The 27417-nt window shown below is 36.7% G+C and overlaps 1 protein-coding gene across 1 annotated transcript; it reads left to right on the top strand.

The window, feature by feature from the left end:
* On the top strand, positions 1–27417 carry LOC133789310 (alcohol-forming fatty acyl-CoA reductase-like). Its single transcript, XM_062227121.1, has 10 exons — positions 1–166; positions 305–408; positions 5794–5996; positions 22411–22511; positions 23199–23391; positions 23932–24093; positions 24669–24750; positions 24838–25107; positions 26027–26157; positions 27077–27417. Exons 1-10 carry the CDS (start codon positions 88–90, stop codon positions 27225–27227), a joined length of 1476 nt encoding a protein of 491 aa, XP_062083105.1. The 5' UTR covers positions 1–87; the 3' UTR covers positions 27228–27417.

The raw sequence follows: 27417 nt of genomic DNA, 5'->3' as shown, positions 1-27417 counted from the left end.
AAAACATTAAGTATATAAATCTCTCTCTCTCTCTCTCTCTCTCTCTATATATATATATATATATATCGATCTTTCTCATATCTCTCAATGGAAACCCAAAGAAGTATGAGATTTTTGGAGAATAAGACAGTTTTAGTGACTGGAGCATCTGGATTTCTTGCAAAACGTACGTACAATTAATCTATATTCATCATATATATATATACGAGTTATATTATTTCAAGTAATTAATTATTATCTCATATATATATATATATGTTTTCTATGTATTAATCTATAATTGCACTACTCATAATATTGGCAGTTTTTGTGGAGAAAATACTAAGAGTTTGGCCAAATGTGAAGAGGGTTTATCTTCTTTTACGAGCTTCAGATAGTAACTCAGCAACACAACGCATGCACACTCAGGTTTACTAATTATGATTATAATTACATACATTTATACTTTTTTTTAGACCTTATATTTTATTTCATTACCTGTTTAGATCATGTATTTTGATAAATTATTTTTTAGACCCTGTATTTTCTAAAATAGTTCAAATAGACACATAAACTCGATTTTGATCAAAACTTTTTGAACTAAAATCTCAAATAATTCATCAAACTAACAACTCAGAACAAAAATATAGTCATTCTGCCTAAGAACTGTGTTGTTATACTCAATTTTTTATTCATCAAAATTAGGTTTAGGGGCCTATTTGAACCATCTTACAAAATACAAAGTCTAAAAAATATTTTGTCAAAACACAGGGTTCAAACAAATAATGAAGTAAAACACAGAGTCTAAACAAAATATAAACCCTAATTATATTAATTATTGCACTTATTAATACGTACCCAATATATATATATATATATATACATTTCATTATATAAATATATATATAATTAAGACAAGTAAGCATGAACAAATTAATAATATTAAATGTTATGTATAACTCGACATAATAATGGTTTTTATATTTATATGATTTAAGTGGTATCACCGAACAAACCTGTTTGAATAAGATTGCAATAAATGTTTCTGTCACGACTTTCAGTATATATTTTTTTAACTATTATCGAGAAATAAGAAGTAGGCAGTACAACATCTCTCTATTATAAAATAATAAATATAAAAAATAGATAATGGAAAGCTATATTTATGCTTCATATAAACTATTTATATATGTACCCCAAACTAAATATACTACATTCTACGAATTAAAAAATAATGTATCTTTATTTATATTTACAATATTTCATATATAAGGTCTTGATTTGATGAATAGAATTTTACAAAAACAAAAACAAAAAACGTTTGTATCTCATTTATAAAATTTTGGAATTAAAGTGTTTTTTTTTATATGTTCCATTTAAAATATTAATTCTTATAAAAATAAATAATTAAATAAAACTCATAAAAATTATTAAATATCAAATATAAATTTATGAAAATATAATTAAAAAATACAATATATTAATTTTATATTATATGACTTTTTTTTTTCAAAAATAAATTTGAAGTGTTGTGTTGTTTTAACATGATATATAATTTTAAAATAGTAGAAAGACTCAATTTAATTAACAACGCGACAAAATTTAGAATTTTATTTTAAATAAAATTATTATTGACGTAAGCCTAACATAATATTAAGACATAATTTTGGAGGTATAAATATATTTTTCATATAATATACTGAAGGGGCATTTAGTATCTCATATTATACCTTATTGAATTGTATAATATTATATTATATTATATTGTATTATATAATATATTTTAATTTTTTTAATAATAAATTATAAAAGTTCGGAAAAATATATATAAATTAGGAAGCGACTACAATACATCATTTTTTTTGCAACACCAGTACATCATTTTTTCTATTTCGGCACCTAAATAATTATAATCCTAAAAAAATTTATATAATGGTATATATTATAGCTATCTAGAGCATCCTACAAATTTTCAAGAAATTATGAATAAATTATAGTACCGAAACAGGGTCTAAATCGTCTGTTGCACGAGTGCCTATTTTTTTGTGTACGCGTGTAAAATTTGACAGTTTGAACTATGTTTTCGGCTTCGTAAACTATTCAAAATTTCTTGAAAATTTGCAGGATATTCTAAATACCTATAATATACACAATCATATAAAAAAAATTGGATTATATCTATCCAGGTGCCGAAAATAGAAAAAATATGCATTGGTATTACAAAAAAATAAGATGCATTGTAGTCGTTCCCTATAAATTTAATTCTTTTTAGAATGTAGGTGGAAAAAAAAATTAATTATGGTATGTATATATAAGTACCTTATTTGTAATTAATAATACATTAATTTTAGTCATAATGATTTATTTTCTTTCTATAATTGGGTGGGTGGTACATGACTTCATTTAGCCGAAATTGACCAAACATGCATATATAAATATTTATATATATATATATATATTTATGAGATGAGATATAGAGAGTTGTAGGGTCGACCCTATGAACCACAAAATGTAGCTTTTTAATTTATTTATTATATGTTATGATTTACCACAAAAATTAATGTAGCACTGTATGCATCGTAAATTAGATATGACATTTTGTTAAATTACATTTAATTAATGGAAATGTACTTTTTCTTAACAAGTTTATTATATAATTTGTTGGATGGTGTAATAACATTTTTTATGTCATACTTAAAATATTATAAAAATGAAGACAATAGATTTCTATTCCATAAAACACATGCACATATATATAACTCTAAATTACAAAAAATAACTAGTACAAATTTCCAATCATGTCTATCAGTTAAAAATGGATTTATAATTTTTTAGATCTTATGTTTTGCTTCATTGCCTGTTTGGACTTTGTGTTTTGACAAATTATTTTTTGGACCTTGTGTTTTGTAAAATGGTTCAAATAGGCCCCTAAATCTGATTTTGATGAACAAAAAATTGAATATAACAACACAGTTCTTAGGCAAAATGACTGTATTTTTGTTCTGAGTTGTTAGTTTGATAAATTATTTGTGATTTTAATTCAAAAAACTTTGATCAAAATCAGATTTAGGGGTCTATTTGAACTATTTTAGAAAATACAGGGTCTAAAAAATAATTTATTAAAATATAGGGTCCAAACAAATAATAAGCCAAAACACAGAGCCTAAAAAGACATAATGTAACGCTCTGGTTGCCCCAGAACAGTTACGGTGAACGGTAGACCGGAAATTTGACTCGCTACCCGAGCCATTTGGTAAAAAACGTGCTCTAAGTGTAATTAACAGGTTAAGGTGTAAAACCAATAAAAAAGAAATTGAGATTTTCATTACAAACTGCTCTGCAGAGCTAAAAAAAATGTTTACAAGTTGTTCTCAGTACAAAATGGTCATTACTGTTTAAAATTTACAATCTCGCCGACCTAAGCGGCAAAAATAGGGTAAACCCCCTAGTTCCTCCGAGAACTCCTTGGCCGTGGTGGTCAAGCGGCCGCATATGTACACATCACCACATCAGCTCTCCACTCAAGGCTAGGTGAGCTTTTCTTTCCCTTTACCTGCACCACATAGCACCCATGAGCCAAAGCCCAGGAAGAAAACATAACACTTTGCATAAACATTATCAAATAATTATCATTATAATCACATTGAGCATAAAGCTTTCCAACAAGTGAGAACACAACTCATGAGGTTCTGATAAACCATACTGAGTGACTGACTAGCCTGTACTAATTCAAATGGAAGAGTGGCTGTTAGGTAAGCCACTAGCCTTCAACAGGTTTTGGTAAACCTTATTGAGCGACTATCAAGCATGTCACTGTTTCAAGTGGGAGAGTGGCTGCTAGGTAAGCCACTAGCCTCCAAGCGCTTATTTCATTCATCGACCCTCGGGGTCGGTCTGGCATTAATGCTCTTTGAGCAATTCAATACTGATAGTTGATTAGATCCAATCTTTGTTGGCTTGCGTTACACGCTAAGGCCGTCTTTACTAATGAGTCAGCGCAATGTGACCAGTGCCCAATACCACTGCCGAACCTGACTAATAAGTCACAGCTTCACAGTTGATACTAGCACCTTTGCCAAAACTGACTAATGAGTCAGTACCATGTGTAAGTGAGCAACATATGCTAAACATTCTTTATTCAATCCAAGTCCATATTAACACAACCAACATGTCTCATGAATATCCATGCATGTCACACTTGGGGTGCATTTTTCTTACCTCTGGTTCGAGCGAGAATGAATTAGAAAAACAACCCTGAGAACGATCAACCTTTAGATTCCTTAGCGGTTACCTAATCATAACCAATTATAATCCATTAATAAAATAAATTAATAAATGGTTTACAATCTAAAACCACACTCCCGGGATCAATCCCCCACTCTCGGGATTCTTAATATACTCAAACGGGGCAAAGGAACCAAACCCCGAACCTTAAGGATCATTCCGAGCCCTAAAATAGGTTTGCTGAAAAATGGACTAGCGATGCAGCCCCATCAAATGGCGCTGCAGCCCTAATAAATGGCGTTGCAGCCCTATTTCCAAGTCGGAGAGCCCAACTTTGAGCCCTGAATAACGCTGCTGCGCCAATTACAGACCAGAAACTTTCTGGTTCATCTTCTTTGCGATTTCTCTTGAAACCAAACCAATCCAAAACCTTACCAAAACACCCAATTCAACCCCTAAACTTCATCTACATCATACCCTCATCAAAACCCAATAAATCTTACACAAAAACTCCCATAGATTCCAACTATCCACACCAAAACTATAAGCTGAAAACTATAAAGTAAAACAGAGTATGGCTTGTTTTTCATGGATGAATTCTTACCTCAAATGGAATTAAAGTCCTTTTCAATGGATGAACCGAGTCTACAACTCCCAAGCTTTGATTTCCTAGCTTGTATCTTCAAATTGGGACCAAAAACTTCAAAGGAAGAAAGAGAGAAATGGATGTACGGGAAGGGTAATTCTTGCTCTGTTTTTCTGTTCTGATTCTACAGCCATCCAAAGCCATATAAATCCAAACCCAAATGACTAAAATACCCCTAGGTCTTTAAAAGTTTCTAAAGCCTTCCCAAGGGCAAAGTTGGTACTTTCGAACCTATACCGTTAATCATAATTAACGCTTCCCAATTCCCGCTATTCTCAAAATTCCCAAACACCAATAATTCATGTCCCGTTATTTTTTTTACTCCCGACAACGTTCTAATCATTAAAACATCCCGAGACTCACCCCGAGCCTCGAACTTAATCTCGTTATGACTAAACCGCTACTTTAACACTTAAAGATCGTCTCATGCCGAATAGCTTGAGCAAATCCACATTATAATGTGGCCTTAACAATATATCACCGACATGCAAACAAACAATTTACCCTCAGCGGACCAAGTTACCATCACACCCCTGTAATTAAAAATATGGACTCACATGCATGCATTTTACATCATATCATAATATAATCAACATATACATGCATTTTATCAATTAATAACATAATTAAGCACGTATGGCCCTCCCGGCCTACTATTCATGCCGTTAAACACATCGAAGAATTCGGGGCATTACACATAAACCCTTTAAAAACTTCAAACCCCAAAACCATATATTTACATTATTAATTAAAATTTTCATTTTCAATTTATTTTGAAGAGAATCCAATCAAGTAACTAATGAAAAGGTTTTTTGATGTTAAACTCTTGTTTTTTTATTTTTTTGAGCAAATGTTAAATTCTTGTTTATTGTAACTTGTATAATTCTTTTTTTTTTTTTTTGAATTTACTATATGTGTATATATATATATATTTCAATAATTAGGTGATAGGAAAAGAAGTGTTCAGGGTATTAAAGGAAGAACAAGGCAAAGATTTTGACGGTTTCATAGAACAAAAATTAGTAGCAGTTGCTGGAGACATTTCATATGAAGACCTAAAAATTGAAGATGTTAATTTAAGGCATGAGATGTGGGACAATTTGGACATTATTCTAAATTCTGCTGCGACAACCGATTTTTATGAAAGGTATGATATTAATTATTTTCAAGTGATATATAATTAACAATATTATTACAGTTGAATATATATAGCTCAAATTAACATTAATATATAATACAAAAGTAAATATTTAATAATTATATTAATATAAATTTAAATGTTATAAAATATTTTTATGATAATAATATATAATCCTAATTGTTTATTAATTATATTAATATGAATTTAAATATTATAAAATATTATTATTGTAATAATATTTAATACAAAACTAGATATTTAATACTTATATCAATATAAACTTAAATACTATAAAATATCATAATAATAATAATAATAATAATAATAATAATAATATATAATACCTAATCTTGATTTTTATTTAAAAATTATCATTTATGTTTAAAAATGTTATCATATTATATATATATATTTTAAAAAATCATTTATTTGACAATATATAGTGTTTTAGTTTAGTTTTTTGTTGACGTTGTTTTTCGTCAACTTAGAAAAGAAAAGCAATTAAACTTAAAATACGAGAGGAAACAGATAATATAGACACGATTTTTTACGTGGTTGAGCAGTTAAAATCTGTCTAGTCCACGAGTTTGTGTTATTAACTTCTTGGAATTCTCTGATAGCTTTCTGGAAGCAATTGTACAGAGTTTTCCCAGTATTCCTTTCTTCCTCCTTACAAATGAATAATCTCACTCTATTTATAGAGTGGTTTTCCAAATATATTCCCACATAATTCGGGTTGAAATAATATAAATCAATTAAAATAAATGACATTAAATGCATTAATTGCTACGTACGCGGTTATATCCCATGATATTTGGGTTTAGTAACAGATTACCTCAGATCCCTTAAACGTCGGGATTATACAACAACAAATATGTACACACACAGTTTACGAGCGTAGGCACTTGACTCATACGCCTTCTAGGTCATTCACCCACCGCGAGCTCGTAACCTCGGTTCGCCTCTGTTGTCGATAAGTAATGTTGACGAAACCATCTTCTTCGAGCTCACAATATTCGAGCTCGAATCGCCTTGTCTAAGGACAAGAAATGAATCAGAAGATTTTATACAACTGCTGAACTATTGCCATTGTGAGTTTCGAGCCTAACTTATAGTCGCGAAACACCTCCGAGACTACATAGTTTCCAAGCTCAGTAATCCCGAAGTTGTCGCATTTACTACTTAACAAGAATGTCTTTGACTTTCTCATCAATGTTGATTACATGATGAATATGCTTATTTCGAGCTTACATCTTACGAGCCTGAATTTCGAGATCAAAATCTCCATTCTCAAAATCCGGGTGTAACATTTTGCCCCCTCAAAAGTATCAGTTCAAGTCCTATGAGAAGGAAACTTTTGAACTGACTCTTTCGAAAACTGAGCCACCTACTACACTCGAGTGTGGACACGCGTCAGACACAGGTTGCTCAATCAGAGTACTCGAGTACTTTTTCATCACACCCACATCTATTCACATTTCAGCTTTTGCCGCCATCATCACGTTTGCACCCGACCGTCTGATCAAATACCAAATCCAGCCAATGGCCCAGATTAGCTCAACCCTTGAGCTCCCTTTGGGATATATATGGCGATACCATCTTCATTCTCCTCACTTTTGCGCTTCAAGCCTCAGAGAGAGAAAAAACCAAAGCTTAAAATTCCATTTTCATCTTTGCATGTTCTCCAAACCGAAGAGACATAATACCCCTGGCATTTTCAACTCCGTGAGAGCTTTCTTGCAATTGCTCCTACAGTCGTCAATCGCACTAAACCCACAAGCTTTCATGTGTAAGTTTCTTGTTCTTGACTCTTGTATTTTTATTTCTTCGTGCATTTTTGTGTTTTTCATTCCTGTATGAATGTATATTGTAGTTGGTAGTTTTAGCAATATTGCTTAGCACAAAATTTTGATTTGAAATCTTTGTCAACATAGTTCTAAAAACCCATATTTAGTGTAAAAATGCAAACATGGGGTGTTTTCAGATTACGGGTAGTGTATCGTGTAAGCCAAGAAATGGGGTTCTGAATTAGGATTTTTAATTGCACAAATCCCAAAATTATCACATTTTTGGGTAATCGTCAACTTTTCCCCTGAAAATTTGGGATTCTTAAAATGAATCCACACTTTCCCACTCTCGCGTCAAGTACACACTCGAAGCCCAAACTTTACAATAGTTCGGGGTTCTTCCTCGAATTCGATCTCGGTCTCGATCGAGCTTACTCCGTGATCTCGAACCTTCGAGCTCGAATCACCAAAACTATACTCTGATTTCTTGTATGCGTGGCCCTCACCCTTTTCTTTCTTGCTAGATGTCGCAGAACTCTGAGAATCAGTGGGGGTTAGTGCTCGCAATTCCTTATTCTCCATCAAATCCCAGTCCAGAGTCTCCCTTCACTCGGAACCAGCGACTGATACGTGAGCACAACGCAAGGTGCAAACAAGAGGACATCTGAGCCCATTTCCGACGTCAGAATGGCGAGGTCGAGGAAATAAAAAGGAAAAAAACTATGGGTCGCGATTTATCCAGATCCAAACCCCGAGATCAGACCTCCCGCTCGATCCCAAACTCAAAGTCATTGTTGCTTACAAGCCTGGTGCACTTTCCTTTTTACTGATGGAGGACCCTTCAGATCGCCCTTCTACTTCTCGAGCAGCATCAATTCCGACCCTGCAAGAGGGTTTTTTCGAGGCAGAACATTGCTAGAGCTCGGTCACCTCAACGGGCCAAATTTCTGGCATTCTAGCTCGCCACGACCTGAAGTTCTCCAGCACACTGATGTGTCGACCTGCAACTCCGAACGAGCGGACCTGCTACACCCCGGGTGACAGCAAACCCGATAGCAAGATTAAGCCCGCGGTCTGGAGTTGTGAGCATATGACAGCAGGGGCCCTACTGCCCCCGAAATCCTTTTTTAAGGATTTTCTGGACTTTGTTGGGCTCACCCCATTCCAACTCCAGACCAATTCTTATAGAGTTCTGTCTGTCATCAAGTTCCTGTACCACGAGCTGAAATGGGTAGGACCTTCACCTCAAGAGATCCTACATATCTTTTGTCTGAAGAGCAACCCCTCTCGAGCTCGGGGAGGAGATGACTTCTACTATTTGTCGAGCTACCCAAAGGAGAAGATTTTCGAGGATATGCCAAACCATCCTCCGAACTTCAAACTGGCCTTCTTCTAGACGGATGGCCTCGCTCCTTCCAAATTCTACTCATTCCAACGAAACCGTAAGTACTCTTACCCATTCCTTTTTTTTTTGGTTTAATGAATAGGCTCAAAATAATAACATGCCTTCATTTCTCCAGCCAATTATCAATGTCCCACTCCTTCATAGTCAATGGTGGAGCACAGGTAGCTTTGCTCCAATTGTCGTATGGTCGACGATCTCTATCTTATCTATTCCATGAAGAACGACTCCGAGCCTGTGGTCTCTTGGAGAAAGATTAGTCGACAGACGACACTGCCTACCGGAAGTATTTCAAGTGGGAGCATGTGCCACTTCCCACTAAGGAGCTCCCCCCGAGATGGAGGTCGAACAGCTCAAGGGCCCATCCTTCTGTGGCTCGCCGTCACAACAAACCCACATCGGGAAATGAAGCCCAAGACAAGGCCTCAAGCTTAGGTGGTGGAGGTAAAGTAATACTTAGCTCAGCCATGTGGTCTCCTTCTATGCTTAAGCGCAAGCCCAACACCCTGATCCTATTCCCAGATTCCAGAGATAACTTTCATATTTGGTCCTGGGTAGATCATAGGGAACATAGGTCTGATAGTTGGTTAGGCAAATTCCAAACTATGTGTAGTTTAAACGAAGTTTGGGATGGGGTTGCTGTTCAATATGGGACCAATGACTATAGAGACCTTTCGAGGCTATCCCCCACATATAGGGAAGGGACTCCCATAGCATCCTCTGAAGATAGGGGGATAACTTGGTTGCTGAGCACAAGCTTGGGGGAGAGTACCATTAAGGTTTCTTTTGACTTTAGCCTTGTTTCTTTTTGTAGTTTAGGCTCGAGCACTAATGCGTAAATTGTGTATCTGCAGGCGACATGGAGTCTAATCTTGATAATGTACTCAGCCGTCGCTCTATAGCCAAGCAAAGCAAGCGCCCGAGGGCCTCACAGAGGTCAGGGCGCCCCTCCAAGATCCTGAAAAAATCCAAGGTGACACCTCTTGCCTCGGACACACACGGCCCGAGCCAAGTCGTTGATCCAAATCCCGAGGTCAGAGTCTCGACCGAGGTCTTGCTCCCCTCATCTCCTGCCATTCAAACTTCTTAAAAGACTGCTTCAGCCCCCAAAGAAGCTGGTTCCGACTTAGGAATGCTTCTTGTCGATTTCGACCCATTCCCCTAAGTATGTGATCGACAACACTGCGGGGACACACGGAGATAGTCTTGGCTCAAATGTACTATCCCGAGTTGGCCAAAGTTTCAGCAACCTTGGCACCCCTCAATGGAAATTCCTAACCTCTTGCCGAGACAAAAACACCATTTATGACAAGGGTAGCGAGCTCATCACTTCGGTAATTCTTTTTACTATGTCATGTTGCCCGTTCAGATTTATTCTGTATGTGTTTTAACCCATTTTGTTTGTGTATAGGCCCTTGTCTCATTTGCTCAACTTAACTAAAAGCTTAACAAAGAAGTCCACTCGAGCTTGTCCTATGCTCAGGAGGCGAAGAACCTCCAGATAAAGCTTGTAGACGAGCTTAAGGCCACAAGGTCTGAGCTCGAGTTAAAGCTGGAGGCTAAGGATTCTGAGATCAAGGGGAGGGACTCTAAAATCAAGGAGCTGGAAGAGCTAAATGCCAAGCTCGAGGAGGAGAAGAAGGCACCTTTGATATAATCGAGGGTGAGAAGGCTCGCCTTCTTCAGGAGTTCAAGCAGAAGAAAGATCATGTTGTTGATATGGCCATGTACCAAATCTGGGCCAACAATGTTGATCTCGATACTAGCTTTCTAGACACTCTTGAAGATGAGTTCCTCGAGAGGTGGCAGGCTCGGCTGGACGAGTAGGACAACAAGGAGGAGGCAGAAAAGGCGGCGGAGAAGCCTAATGCTACTAAGGAGGATGCACCTGCTTCATAAAAGCGAGGTCATGGGCTGCGTCCCATTAAGATTTTTGTAACCCTCTTTTTTTTTTTATTTAAGCCCTTGGGGAAAAGACAATTTATAGCTCGCTTTAGGGCTATTTTATACTTGTTCAAACAGTAATTTTAATCCTTATGTATGTGATTTTCTTTGCTCGAAAACCTTTATACACTTAATTTTACATTCAGCTTTTACTTTAATATTTTTGCTTTACATTTCTGGGTCGAAATATTTCAAGCATCTTATATTAAAGGTCTGATTTTATGTTTGTTTGTTCGTACAAACACATCTGTTGGATTTAAGCTCGAGTTTCAATGCATTCATGCACAGTTTACTCGATGTCTCCATGTCCGATCTTGTTATTTATCAAGGTCGAACCTTACTTTCACCATGCACTCGAAAATGCTTATATGGCATGTAAGATTAGTAGTTTATTTATATCTTGCTTTTCTAGTCACTTTTCCTCTTCCTCGAGTAGTTCCCCAAGGTTGTGAGACCGAAACTATCGTTTTTGCAAAATATTCCAGCCTCGAACTCGACTTAACTCGAAGTAGGTTTATTTATATTCCATCTTTCTGTCGATTAGTTTTAGCTAGTTTGTTCCAAACTTATCTAGCGCGTGTCTGGTTTTTAATCCATACACTTGTAAGTTTTCATGATCTGGTTATGTCCAGATCATCTTAGCTCACGTATCTGGTTATATCCAGACACTTATAATTTTGATAATCTGGTTATGTCCAGATCATCTTAGCTCGCGTACCTGGTTATATCCAGCCACTTATAATTTTGATAATCTGGTTATGTCCAGGTCTTCTTAGCTTGCGTATTTGATTATATCCAGACACTTATCATTTCTATGTCGGGTTAATGATCCAGACATTTTTATTCTATGTTATTTTTTCAAACGTATGGTATTATTGTAAACCACTGATGCCCCCTTAATATCATATGAGTGTGACCATAGGTTCTTGAATTAAGAGAGTTTGCAAAAAAAAAAAACATTGAATAAGGAGAATAACTTTTGAGTGAAATCCAACACTTTATTAATAGAAACTCTGAAAAATAAACAAGCTTGGTTACAATAAAACATTATCCTGCACTATTGATAGTAAGGTCAAAGATGGTCACCATTTCAAGCTCGCGGTACCAATTCTCCGTTCAATCTCACCAATTTATAAACCCCAGGTCGGATAATGGGCTCGATCTGGTAAGGGCCTTCCCAGTTAGATCCGAGTACCCCAGCAGACGGGTCCCTTGTAGCCAGAAATTAATACACGTCTTAATACCAAGTCTCCCAATCCGAATTTTCTATCCCGGGCCTTTTTATTGAAATATTAGGTAGCTCGTTGCTGATATACGACATTTTTCAGTTGAGCTTCATCTCGTCTTTCTTCAATAAGTTCTAGACTTTCTTCGAGCTGGGATTAGTTCGAGGCCTGATTGTAGGTATTTTGACTTCAATTGACAACATGGCCTCGCATCCATATGCTAGGGAGAAGGGAGTATGTCCTGTCAAAGTTTGAGTTGTGGTTTGATAGGCCCACTAAACTTGGGGTAACTCCTCGGGCCACCTTCCTTTAGCCTCTTCCAACCTTTTCTTTATGGAGCTTTTAAGGATTTTTTTGACTGCTTCGACCTGGCCATTTTATTGGGGATGGGCGACAGAGGAGAAGCTTTTTATTATCCCATTGTTTTTGCAGAAATGGGTAAACAAGTCACTGTCGAACTAGGTACCATTGTCCGACACTATCTTTCTTGGCATTCCGTATCAGCAGATGATGTTTTTTACCACAAAGTCTAAAACTTTTTTCGAGGTAATTGTAGCCAGGGGTTCGACCTCGGTCCATTTTGTGAAATAATCTACCGCGACCACAACATACTTCACTCCACCTTTTCTTGTTGGAAGCGAGCCTATATGATCAATTCCCCACACCGCAAATGGCCATGGGGAGGTCAGCATGGTTAGCTCGGCAGGTGGAGCTCGTGGAATTGAAGCAAATCGCTGGCACTTACCACATCTTTTGGCATATTCAAATGCGTATGCCTTGATTGTGGGCCAGAAATACCCCTGTCTTATCACCTTTTTGGATAGACTAGGCCCCCAGTGTGATCTCCACAAAATCCTTCATGGATTTCTTCCAGGATTTTGCTTGCCTTGGGTGGAGTTACACATCGAAGCAGTGGCATAGAATATCCTTTTCGATACAACCTTCCTTCCTCAATAGTATATCTTGGGATCTGATACATCAGTTTCCGAGCCTCGTTTCGTTCTGCTGGGAGAATTTTGGTCTCGAGGTAGTCGACTATTGGGGTCATCCAGGTGGGTTGAGAATCTACAATGCGTACATCGCCTTCTTCAGGCTCGCTGATACTTGGGGTTGATAGAAACTCTACCGAGACCACGTTCAATGTATCGGCATCGCTGGTTGTAGCGAGCCTATCTAGCGCGTCTGCATTTGAATTTTGTTCTCGGGGAACTTGCTCTATAGCGTAGAACTCGAACTGTCCGAGTGCAGCCTTGGCTTCTTCTAGATACGCAGCCATCTTTATGCCACGAGCTTGATATTCCCCTCAAATTTGGTTGACCACCAGCTGTGAATCACTATGATTCCCATAAACTTTCCCAAAGATACTCCGAAAGAGCATTGTTGTGGGTTGGGTTTCATGTTATATTTTTGTAGTACAGTAAAGCATTCTACGAGATCATCCACATGGTTATTGTTATGTTTGGACTTGGCCAGCATGTCGTCAACATAAACTTCCATGTTATTACCTATCTGCTCCGTGAACATTCTGTTTACCAGTCTTTGGTACGTTTCTTCAGCATTTTTGAGCTCGAAAGGCATGACATTATAGCAGTATAGCCCTTTATCGGTTACAAAGCTCGTGTGCTCTTGGTCCGGCGCGTGCATGGCGATTTGGTTATATCCAGAATAAGCATCCATGAACGACATGATGCCATGACCTGCAATGGCATCTACGAGCAGATAAATCCGAGGTAAGGGGAAACAATCTTTAGGGCATGTCTTGTTAAGGTCGGAGTAGTCAATACAAGTTCGCCATGTTTCATTGCGCTTCGAAACCAACACTATATTGGCAATCCAATCAGGATAGAAGGCATCTCATATGAATCAATTTGCCTTTAACCTGTCGACTTCTTCCTTGAGGGCCTTCTTTCTGTCGTCGTCCAGGAGTCTTCGTTTTTACTGCTTCGGGGGGAAGTTTTTGTCGATGTTAAGTGCATGACTCATGACATTTGTACTGATTCCCACCATGTCCGAGTGTGACCACGCGAATACATCCTGGTTTTCTTTTAAGAAGCAGATTAATGGTTATTTCGCTAGATACGCAGATTAATTATTATTTCTTCAGAAAGATTCTTACCCACCTTTACTATCTTTGTGGGGTCTATTTCTTCGAGCCTGACCTCCTCGAGCTCTTCTAGAGGTTCGAGGTCAGCCCTTTCTTCTATTCTGGGAGCGATCTCTTAATCTATCCTGAAGATTGTCCCATCCTTGTTCTGAATAATTACAAGTGTAATGCCCCAAATTTCCTAATAAGGTTTAGGACCTTGATTAGGAGGCCGGGAGGGCCATAATTGATTTATTATAGTATTTAATGAATATATGCATGTTTACGTGAATTATATTATTATATGATGGTGGATGCATGCATATGGGAGAATTTATTATTGTGAGGGTATTCTGGTAATTTGGCCGTTGTGGGCGTAATTGCATAATTTGGGTGCATGATTGTGATTAATTAATATAGCCACATTATAAGGTGGATTGGTTCGAGCTAGTCGACATGAGACGATCATGAGATGCGAGAGTTCGGTCTAGTCATAACGGGTATAAGTTCGGGGCTCGGGGTGAGTCTCGGGGTGAATTTAATGATTAGAGCATTACCGGGAATTAAAGGGTAATGGGATATGGATTATTGGTGTTTGCGGTTATTGAGAATAGTGGGAATTGGAGGGTGTTAAATGTGATTAATGAAATAGGTGCAAAAGGACGGTTTTGCCCTTGGTGGCTATTAAGGTTTTATTTTAGACCTAAGGGTATTTAGGTCTTTTTACCTTAAGAGATATATATCAGCCATTGAGGCTGTTGAAGAGTAACAAAAACAGAGCCTCTCCTCCTTCTCTTCCGATAGATTTTCTTACCCTTTTCTCTTTGGATCTTCAAGCTCAGTTTGTGGGATTAAGCCAAGGAACCAAGCTTAGCCAAGCTAGGGTTGTGCTCCACCATTGAAGAGGGTGTGTTGCCAAGATTAAGGTGAGTTTCTAGCCATTAGAACTCTTGGTCTTACTCTGTTTTCTAAGTTAAGTTTCAGCTGGTTTTTGAGTTGGAAACTTGGGAATTGGTTGGAGTTTTGGCTAGGGTTCTTGGGGTTGTGGTCCCTAGGACATGTGGGGATGGTTTTTGGGTTCATTTGGCACCAAAAATGGGATTTGGAAGCTTTGGAATCGAGTTAGAATTGAGGAAATCGAAGAAGGAAGTTTCAGGGGTGGTGCTGTCTGGGGGTAGCGCTACAGCGCCCATCAGAGGGCGCTGTAGCGATACACAGGGTTTCAGCAGGGCGGTTGTGGTTCTGTCTTGAGCGTTGGGGCGCTAGAAGGGCAGCGCTGTAGCGCTACCCTGTTTCCTCATAACCCTGTTTTGGGTGTTTTTAAGGGCTTTTGGCTTGGGGTTTCAATCCTTAAGGCCCGGGATCGAATCTACTCATTGTGTGGGCGTGTTTTGAGGTCCCGAGAGTGGGGTTTAGGTTAAGACCCTGTTTTTGGTAATTTTCATTAATTGGAGATTGTTTTGGTTATGACTAGGTGACCGTTAAAGGATTAAGGATCGATCGTTCTCAGGGGTCGTTCTTACTCTAACTCTCACTCGAACCGGAGGTAAGAAAGCTGCACCCTGTGTATATGTGACATGCGTGGTTATTATTGATGCATGTCGGTTGATTATTATGTATGACATGCATGGCTGTTATTGGTGCATGTTAGATTGCTGGATGTATTGTATATGATGCATGAGAAACAGGTGATTAGGACATGCTTTGTATACTGGGTATGATATTGTTCAGAGCTTGAGTCTCTGTGTTATTGCATAGTCCTAATTGTACTGGTATCTGTTAGTAAGCATGCTAAATACCTTGTTTATGGACATTGGACATGTGATATATGTTTGGTGGCATGGCTTACCTGTGTATGGCGCTGACTTATTAGTCAGAATCGACAATGGTGTCAGATCCGTCTGTGAAGCTGTGACTTATCAGTTAAGTTCACCACGGGCTGTGCACTGGTCGAGTTTTACCGACCCAAGGGTCAGAAGTGGCAGTGCGTTGTGAACGCCGGGCCGATTAAAGATTGGAGCTAATCGAGGTCGGCATTGAATGACTCATATGGGGTATTAATGCTAGACCGACCGGAAGGTCAATGAGAACTATAAGCGCTTGCCTGGTCTACGACCAGATGACTATAGCCAAGGTATATGACCCCGGTGACCGTTTGTCACATGGCTAAGGGACGTTGTCCATAGTTTCGACTCTAGAGTCGTGAGGAAGGTTATGTTGGTGACTAATCACCATGCACCTATCCTAACCAATCTTATGAAAGAAACACTTATCAGTTGAGCCACGGTGACCCTATCGTCACGTGGCTAGAGGGAGCGATGCTCATTATTGTGACTTTTGGCTATTGTCACCTATCTGGATGGACCATTGGTTCCAACTGGTTACTATGGTTATAGTTGATATTATATCATGCTATATTGTGTTTTCTTGCTGGGCTTCGGCTCACGGGTGCTACGTGGTGCAGGTAAAGGCAAGAGGAAGCTGGACCACCCTTGAGTTGGAGAGCTTAGGTGATGACGTGTACATATGCAGCTGCTCGTCCGCCACGGCCGAGGTTTAAAGTGGAACTAGGGTTGAACCCTGTTTTGCCGCTTAGAACGGCCTGTTGTAAATATTTTCTGTACTAAACTCTGAAACTTTATTTTCGGGATCCCAATGTATATGCTAAACGTTCTAGTGAAACGTTACCTCTTAACCAAAATGTTTAATCCCTAAACCGCTAATCATACTTAGTTCACGATTTTGGCCAAATGACTTGGTTAGCGAGTTTAGCACTGTTTACAAGGCACACCGTAACGGTCCCTGGAGTTGGGGCGTTACAACAAGTGCCTGTGCACTTGTTTGTTTCTTTCCCTTTATGGAGATGTTGTAGCATTCTCTTCCCACAAGTTGGTCCCCTTTCAGTGTCCCGACGACACTAGAAGTCGGGAATTTGATGGCCAGGTGCCTAATAGATGATACTGCCCCCAGCCCAATAAGGGCGGGTCTCCCGAGAAGTACATTGTAGGCCGATGGGAGGTCCACCACGACTAACTCCATCATCTTGGTTATTGAGACTAGATAGTCTCCCAAGGTCACGGGGGGTTCAATGGATCCCATACAGGCAATCCCTTCTCATAAAAAACCGTACAATGTGGTTGCACAAGATTTTAGGTCGTGAAGTGCGAGTCCCATCTTTTCTAGAGTGGCTTTATAAAGGATATTCACCGAGCTCCCGTTATCTATCAGGACTCGACGTACCCTCTTGTTCGCGAGCTGGAGGGTTATGACCAGAGGTCGTTATGGGGAAACTAGATGTGTGACGTGTCACGAGCTGGCTATTTGGGTACTCCAAGTAGACAGACGTGCGACACTTGTAGACACTTCAAGCTAGCAAGTCAGCCTACAACATACACTTGCAGGCAAACAAACTCAATGGTTAGCCACATACACATCTCGAACATGCAACGGGCAATAACGAAGTATGAGCAAGCATAAAGCAAGTTATTCCTTGGAACGTCCACACAACACAAAGCACACAACAAGGCAAGTGGCACACAATGGCCCAACGAAGATAACAAACAAGTAACACATAGGCAACAAGGGAGCATACAAGGGAAAGTATGGATAAACATCATTTTATTAATATATAGCCTTGATAAGGCAAGGGAGTACACAACTTTGGCCTCTATCTGCTGGTGGCCATGGTGCTTCCCTAAGTCACCAGTTCACCTCCCCCTAAAGAGCCTTCTAGGGATACAAGGTCTTCCCAGAAACATATATGATTTTTGTCTGGGAGACATATGCATAATTACAAAATTGCCACTACCCTACCCCATGAGGTTGCTTGGTGCAAGACTTAACTAATGATCAAGCACCAAGGCATGCTCACTTACAAAATGGCAACACGTGGGTGTGCCAAAGGGCAGCACGCCACATGACGCGTCCTCTTCAGTAAAGGTTATGGCTTGAGTCTCAACCCTTTATTATTTCGGAGCTCGTGGTTCGGGTTCGTAAGGAGAACCATCGCCTGTCTTGAGCTCAATTACATATCTCTTTTGGGAATTTCTGCCTAATCCTGTGATATCTTCCCCCCGAGATGGTTATTACATCTTCTCCATCAATCGGAGGGGGTCGCTCATCCTTTCGAGCTCGGGAGTTATTGTTTTGGGTATGTTGTGCAACTGCTGCCCTTTGGCTTGTGGAAGCTTGATTGGGATTTCGGTTTCTGATGTACTGTTTAAAGTAACTTCTCGAGATCAAACCTTCGATCTCGTCTTTCAACTTTCGACACTCATTGGTTGTATGTCCAATATCCCGATGAAATCTATAGTATTTATTTGAATCTCTCTTTGCCTTTTGGTTCCTCAAGGGGTCAGGTCGTCTGAACGGGACCTGGTTTTCATTAGCCAGGTAGATATTCTCCCAAGACTCATTGAGCTCAGTATACACCTTGTATACGGAGAAATATCTGTCCCATTTCTTCTTCTTCCCTCCATTTTCCTCAACTTTATTCCCTTCGTTTTTCTTCCTTTTAGAAGGGTTATCCCCAGGGGGTTTCGAAGTTGAGGGGTCTGCCGAGGTCGAGGCAGAGTTTATGTTTGTCGTTATAGTTACGGGCTATGAGGTCGTGTTCAGCGTTGACCTCACCTCTTCTCAATTGACAAACCTCTAGGCCCTTTGATTGAACTCGGTTAAAGACCTGACAAGTTTCCTTTCTAAGTCTTCCCAGAGGGGATTTCTCGGTAGTACACCTACTCTAACCGCCATCAGGTGACCACTATCGTCGACATCTTGAGCTCGAGCCACTTCTAAGTTAAACCTCGTGAGGTAACTTTTTAGCGACTCATTTTGTTGCTATCAGACGTTGGTTAAGGTCGAGGCCTCGGGCTTGATGCCAACCATAGCCTTAAATTATTTCTTAAAGTCCCTAGACAATTGATCCCAGGACACGATCGAATACCTTTTGAACTTCTCAAACCAGTTTTTTGTTGATCCTGTATGCGTGGCTGGTAACATCATACACCTGAGCTCGTAACCAACATTGTTGGCTCGCATAATGGTGTTGAATGTGCTGAGATGGCTATAGGGATTTGAGTTTCTGGCAAATGGCGGGACATGAGGTATCGTGAATCCCTAAGGGAACGGGGTGTTGGAGATATGTGGGGAAAAAGGCTCGAGCTTTTTGTTAGACTCTTTAGCCTTGTCCCTGCTACACTCGTTCTGTAAGAGCCTGAATGCTCTCTCTAGTTGTTCAATCCTTTCTTGGACTAAATCCACTGGAGGTCAATCCTAGACCTGAGGGAGCTGGTTATCGTTAATTAAAACTCCAGCTCCCAGTCTCAGTACGGGGTTATACGCTGACTGCTTGCGGCCATTCAGATGGTCTCGCAAATCTAGGTTCGGGGGATTGTCTCTACCTCGATTGTGGTTTAAGTGTTTCTACAGATCAGGGTGATTCCCTCGATTCCCCGGTTCCGTGTTGTAAATGCTCACGGACCGAGTGTAATCCGAGTTTTCACTTACATAACTCGTAGCTTGGTGCCTACGAGGTGGGTCCCTTGCTGGCCTCCTTGTCCCAGCAGCTTGTGATCTTGACATTTGGCTTCCCGAAGGCTGAGGAGCCCTGCGATCTCGGATAGCTTCTCTTTCATTCCCCTGTTCATGCCTAGCTCATCGATGTCCATCTTGATGTGCAGGTCGTGGAACCTCCTGGACTGGCGAGGGGTGCCTTATTGGCGATGGTGGGTGTCTTATGGGTGACGGTGGAAATCTCTCATTTCCAGGCCTAGATGGTCCTGAGTATGCTCGATCAGGCTTCGGGTTGTTTCGCACAGCATCAGGATTCAGGTTCCGAGCGGTTGAGGGGGCTTGGTTATTTCCCGTTCCTGTTTGTGCTTCTGCACTCGGGCCGGCAGTACCCTCAGCCCGGTTACTCCTACGGGGCCTTGGCTAAACTGGCTGGGATGCTGGTGGTTGCACCTGCTCCGCCCTTCTGGCGGCCGTAATCCCACAAGGATGTCCCCTAGGCCTCCGAGGAGGTGCTTGAGCGCCAGCAGCCTGTCTGGGTAGCTCTTCATTGCGCTTAGTTGCTTTTGCCAATTGTTTGCACAGTTGGCGATTTTCAAGCTCCACAATTGGAACATATCTTTCAAGATTGTAATACATATCCTCGTCAGGCCTGGGGGCAAGTGGCCCTCGAGAGTTGGATGAATCGCTCATTTCATCAGGATCTGGATCTTCCATGGACTGCTTTCCAGGCCATCGTGGGTAATTTTTAGCATGAGTAATCTTCTCCTCAATTATATTGGGCATTGGTCGCTCACTTGTACTGGGGTTACTCGCAGAGGTCATTGATGATTCGAGAGGCTTTTTGACTAAACAGGCTCACGTCTTGTTTAATAGCTCTCAAAGAAAGCACCAAACTGTTGACGCCGTTTTTTTGGCAACTTATAAAAGAAGAGCAATTAAACTTAAAATACCATAGGAAATAGATAATATAGACGTGATTTTTTACGTAGTTCAGCAGTTAAAAATCTGTCTAGTCCACTGGTCTGTGTTATTAACTTCTTGGAATTCTCTGATGGCTTTCTGGAAGCAATATTGTACAGAGTTTTCCCAGTATTCCTTTCTTCCTCCTTACAAATGAATAATCTCACTCTATTTATAGAGTGGTTTTCCAAATATCTTCCCACAAAATTCAGGTTGATATAATATAAATCAATTAAAATAAATGTCATTAATTGCTACGTACGCGGTTATATCCCATGATATTTGGGATTAGTAACATATTACATCAGATCCCTTAAACGTAGAGATTTTACAACAACAAATATGTACACACACAGTTTACGAGCGTAGGCACTTGACTCATACGCCTTTGAGGTCGTTCACCCACCTCAAGCTTGTAGCCTCGGTTCACCTCTGTTGTCGACAAGAGTAATGTTGACAAAACCATCTTCTTCGAGCTCACAATACTCGAGCTTGAATTGCCTTGTCTGAGGACAGGAAATGAATCATAAGATTTTATACAAGTCTTGAACTATTTCCATTGTGAGTTTCGAGCCTAACTTATAGTCTCGAAACACCTCTGAGACTACATAGTTTTCGAGCTCACCAATCCTGAAGTGTCGCATTTACTACTTAATGAGACTGTCTTTGACTTTCTCATCAATGTTGATTACATGATGAATAGGCTTATTTCGAGCTTACATCTTACGAGCCTGAATTTCGAGATCAAAATCTCTATTCTCGAAATCTGGGTGTAACATTTTTCATTTAATATATTTATGTCATTTTTTTATGTATAATATTGTTTATTTATTTGAAATTATATAACAATGATACAAAAATTTAATAAATATAATTAATAAATTCTATAAATAAAATTAGACAAACATACATTACACGTTGTTTGTATCTAGTGTGTTGTTTGTATCTAGTGTATATATAGATATCGTTTGAACAAAATATATGATAGGAAGGAATCATAACACATTAATGTTTATCTTTCATTACTGAATTATTTATGTTTGTGTATTGACAATATCAAACTTTTTTATTCCATGAGTACGTTGATTTTAAATTATCAAGTGGAAGAGATTAAAGATGTAGTACTTGGTACAACTTTATTTCATTGTTAAGTGAGATTAGAATATTAAAAAAAAGTTTTGTAATATAATATATTCATTTATATTATTACCAGTTCTTTCTTAATATCTAAACAAAAAACCACGTGAAAATAATATATATATATATATATTTATGTAAACAATGTAATTAAGTGTGCTTCAACTGTATGTATTATATTTATTATTGAATTAGTGTTATTAATAATAAAAAAATGAGTGGTAAGGGAAGTCTCTATTGCACTTTTTTGTATACTTTCATTCATTAATTTGATATTTGATATTTTAATTTTTTATATTTTAATATTATTTTAAATTATTAGTAGAATACATATGTTATTTATTGATTTAATATATTTATAATATGACAGATATGACGTTGCATTGTCAATTAATACAATGGGAGCAGTGCACATGTTGAACTTTGCCAAAAAATGTCGAAAACTAGTCACCGTTCTTCATGTCTCAACTGGTAATTATTACTTTATAATGTTAGTGGTGGACTCAGAAATTTTGTTCACTTAGTGTAAAAATTATTTTTTATTATAAAAAATCATTTTAGGGGATAAGTTTTTTTAGAAAATATATTATAAAAAGATTAAATTATATAAATATATATATGATTAAAAATTAATAAATAAAAATTACTAGGTCTGCCATCGGTCTATAATTATTATTATTTTACTATTATTGTTTATGATATATAAATACTAAAAAATATAATCTCGGTGAACTAAGGATTGGTAATCATACATTAAATGAGAATTTTGTATGTGTAAGAATTTTTTTATTTTAACACAAAACTGAATTTTGGGAGTTTACAATAAATAATAATATAATTTCAAATCATATAGTAAATTAAATATATCAGAACTTAGGTGATGTTTTGTTGTGAGTAATGAAATATAAATTATTTTTATTCTTTTTTTTTTTTTAGTTGCATTTTAGAGTATTGAAATATGGTTTTTTCACTATTTTACTGGAATGACTAATCCATTTGAAAATAAAAGGAAATAATATCATTCCAATACTAATTCTGATGAGTTAATTAGTACTAATCACAATATCATATACATTTTTTTTCGAAATATAGATGAAACAATCCAAGGCTATTAATTACATTTATATTTATACAAAATAATTAATGTACATATTTCAGCTTATGTGTGTGGAGAAGTGGAGGGAGTTATAGAAGAGAAAGCCTTTGAAATTGGTGAAACGCTAAAGAAATCTAATAAACTTGATTTTGAAGTGGAAAAACAACTTGTCCAACAAAAATTGAATCAACTTCAACAACTACAAGCTTCACAACAAGTCATTACAACCACAATGAAGGAATTCGGCATTCAAAGGTTGAAATCATTATATATATATATATATATGGTGATTTGAGTGTCATCTCAAACCCTACCAGTAAAGCCTTCTTTGTTTTCGACACATATAGAAATTATAACCTAATTTTTTGTATATGATGGTATTTATTGTAGTTATAAGAAGCATCTTACTAATTTTCGTGAAATTCTGAATATTTTACGGTGCTGAAATTAGTGTTCAGAAAGTCTGTTTTACATATGCATATAAAAATAAATAAACACGAGTGCAACAAATTATTTTAGCACTAATTTCAGCACTGTAAATTATTTAGAATTTACTGAAAACTAATGAGATGTATGATATACTTACAATATATACCGTCATATATAAAAATTAGAGTTATAAATTCTCCACGTGCCAAAAACAAAAAAAGCTTTACCGATAAGGGTTAAAGTGCCACATCTATAATAGAATTTTCATATATATTTATGTGTGTGATTTTCCTTAAATAATTCATTATAAAGTATATAAATGTCTCTTAATTAATTATAATAAAATGTTTAATTATTTAATAAAAGGGCAAAACTATTTGGATGGCCAAATACATATGTGTTTACTAAAGCAATGGGAGAAATGTGCTTAGAACAATCCAAAGATGATCTCTCCATCATTATCATACGTCCAACAATGATTACCAGTACATACAAAGAACCATTTCCTGGTTGGATTGAAGGTTTGAGGTAACTTATATATAACTCTTCAATATTGACCTAGAAATTTAAAATAAAATAAAAAGGCTTTTAGTTTTATATTTATTTTCCCAACTAATATATATATATATATAGGTGAATTCTCCTATAGGGTTTCACTTTAAGCCCTATCGATGAGGCTCTCAATGTTCTTGACCCGTGAACTGTTTTCGGTGCGATTTTTTTTTTATAACTGTATATATTGTAGCTATTTAGAGCATCCTGCAAATTTTCAGAAAATTGTGAATATTTTACAGTACCGAAAACTAAGTTCAAACATGTTGTTGCACGCGTGACTAATTTTTTTTATGCCCGTGGAAAACAATATGTTTGAATCTAATTTTCGGTATTGTAAACAATTCGGAATTTTCTGAAAATTTACAGGATGCTCTAAATAGCTATAATATACACGGTCATAAAAAAAAGCGCGCCGAAAACTATTAACGGGTCGAAAAACACTGAGAGACCCACCAATAAAACTTAAAAGGAAACCGCTATAGACAAATTTTCATATATATATATATATATATATATACTCTTTTTTTAATTAACAATGATTTTGTCAGAACCGTTGATAGCGTAATTATGGGTTATGGCAAAGGAAAAATTAGATGCTTCTTAGGAAGTCCCAAGTTGATACTTGATTTGGTATGCAACTTTTATATTCTTAATTTTAATTAATATATAATTGAATATATATATATTATTTTGAATAATTTTTTTTATTAATTGTAGATACCAGGTGACATGGTTGTAAATGCCATTATTATGGCCATAGGAGCTCAAGAGAAAAAGGCCTCTACAATTATCTACCAAGTTGGATCTTCAATGAGAAATCCTATAAATATTTCTCAGATTTACAATTTCAGCTTTCGTTATTTCACTAATCATCCATTGATTAACAAGGATGACAAAAAACCCATCAAAGTTGGCAACTTGGCACTTTTCAAAACCTTCACTACTTTTCAAATCTACATTGCTATTCGATTCATCTTTCCTTTGAAGGTAATTAGTTATTAGTTTATTTTCTATCTTATTATTTAAAAAACAATATTATTATTGTTATTACTTTTAGATATTGAGCTGTCATAATTAATTAAATATTGTTTATCTTATTAAATAAAAACCTAACAAATTTCATTAGGTCAAAGGCTATAAGGCTGGTGCCAAACTCAAGCCTACGACCCCCTTAGCCCAAAAGCTTCCAAATTATATTATTATTGAAGCGTATGTGAAAGGTGGCCCTATTAACCCTACCAGTACAGCACGCAGGCCCATGTCTGGGCACAGGCGGGCTAGGCCTGTGCCTAGGGCCCCCACATAATGAGGCTTAATTTTTTTTTTAAATATTACTTTTAACATATTCAAAGACTTTCAAAATTTTGAAAAATATCATTTTATATATAATTTTTTTTTTAAAATAGCAATGTTTGTATAGGGCTCACTTTCACTCAAGTTCGATCTTGACAACATGTTCCTTATATGAATTTGTGGGGGTGTCTTGACCCTTTTTTTTTTTTCATGACAGTGTGCATTATAGTTCTAATAAATTTATGCAAATTTTCAATAAATTATGAATAGTTTACAGAGTCAAAAACAGAGTTCAAATAAATGCATTTACACCCGTATAAAAAAATACAAGCACGTGTGCAACAAACTGTTTGAACTTTATTTTGGACACTATAATTTATTCAAAACTTCTTGAAAACTTGTAGGAAGTTCGCTATAACTAATGAACATTGTTATGGAAAACAAATTGGGATGAAAACGCTCTCACGTGCCCATATAAGAAACGTGCCGCACCGGTAGGGTAAAAAGGATTACCCTACCAAAGAAATTCCCAATAATTTTTATTAGAATATATTAAAATTTTAAATTATATCTTATATATATTATTCTTTATCTTTTTCTTTAATGTATACAGATATGGCAGCTGAAAAATAAACTATTCTCCTATGGAGATAGCAAGGAAAAGTGTGCTCAATACATGAAGAAACTTAAGGGAGTGCTGCATTTGGTACAACTTTACAAACCTTATGTCCTATTCAACAGCATGTAAGTTTTCATTTTCTTCTCAATATAATTTATTAAGGTATTAATTATGAGTACTTTTATAGTAGTGATTAAAAATAGGGTAAGTAATCATTTGGTACCCTGTCTTTTTGTAAAGTATCGTTTTGGTACTTTATGTTTACAATAATGCTCATTTTGTGTCATATATATTTGGATATTGTACATATTTTGTACCTTATATTTTGAAATTGTGCATATTTGGTAAACTAAACTAAAATTAAATTAATAAATTTGACCAATTTAATCAAATTTCTCCCAATTATATGAGTTCCAAATTCAAATTTGATTACTTAATTACATATAAATGATAGTAGTTTGGTCATATTGATAAAAAAAAAACTATCAAATCTGAGTCTACAGTACCAAATATGTATGATTTTATAATACAAGGTACCATATGAGCATTATTGAAAATAGAGGTACCAAAACGATCATTTGAAAAACACAGAATACCAAATGAGTAAATTCCAGTTAAAATATAGGTACTCTTAGTATATTTTTGGTATATGAATATAAGTTGCGATTCTATTTTTTTATATGACGATGTATAATGTAGTTACATGAGAATTTCTATAAATTTTTAGAAAATTTCGAATAATATAGGATGCTAAAATTATGATTCAAATAGCTTGTTGCATGCGTTCTTATTTTGATATTTATACGTGCATGTAACAGGCTATTTGAATCATGATTTTGGCATCCTAAATCATCCATAATTTTTTGAAAATTTGTGGGAAGTCATTTTGTAACTATATTATACACCGTCATATAAAAAAATAGAGTTTTAACTTATAATATCGAAAATACTAGAAGTTCCTATATAGTGATTAAACCCAACAATTTTCCATGTATTACTGAAAGTATATAATTATATATATACCATTATAAATATATTTTGTAGATTTGATGATATTAACTTGGAGAGGCTTCGACAAAATGCAAAGGAAAGTGAGGATATTGAAGCATTTAATTGTGATCCAAAGTGTATTGTTTGGGAAGACTACTTAATCAACACTCACATTCCTGGCCTCTTAAAGTACGTTTGTAAATGATTCTATTATTATTACATTAATAATTTTTAATTATTATATGACACTACTATATATATGATCATTATTAAGGTTTACTGAAACCATATATATATATATATATGTTGTATTTGTACTTTGTTTATCGGAATAATAATATCAAACTGCAAATTATTTGAGTTATAGCTTCGTTAAATATGAATTTTTGATGTAG

Source organism: Humulus lupulus, chromosome 7 (assembly GCF_963169125.1).
Source record: "Humulus lupulus chromosome 7, drHumLupu1.1, whole genome shotgun sequence".
Taxonomy (NCBI): Eukaryota; Viridiplantae; Streptophyta; class Magnoliopsida; order Rosales; family Cannabaceae; genus Humulus; species Humulus lupulus.
The sequence above is the reverse complement of the archived record's forward strand: the minus strand, read 5'-3'. Positions and strand labels throughout refer to the sequence as shown.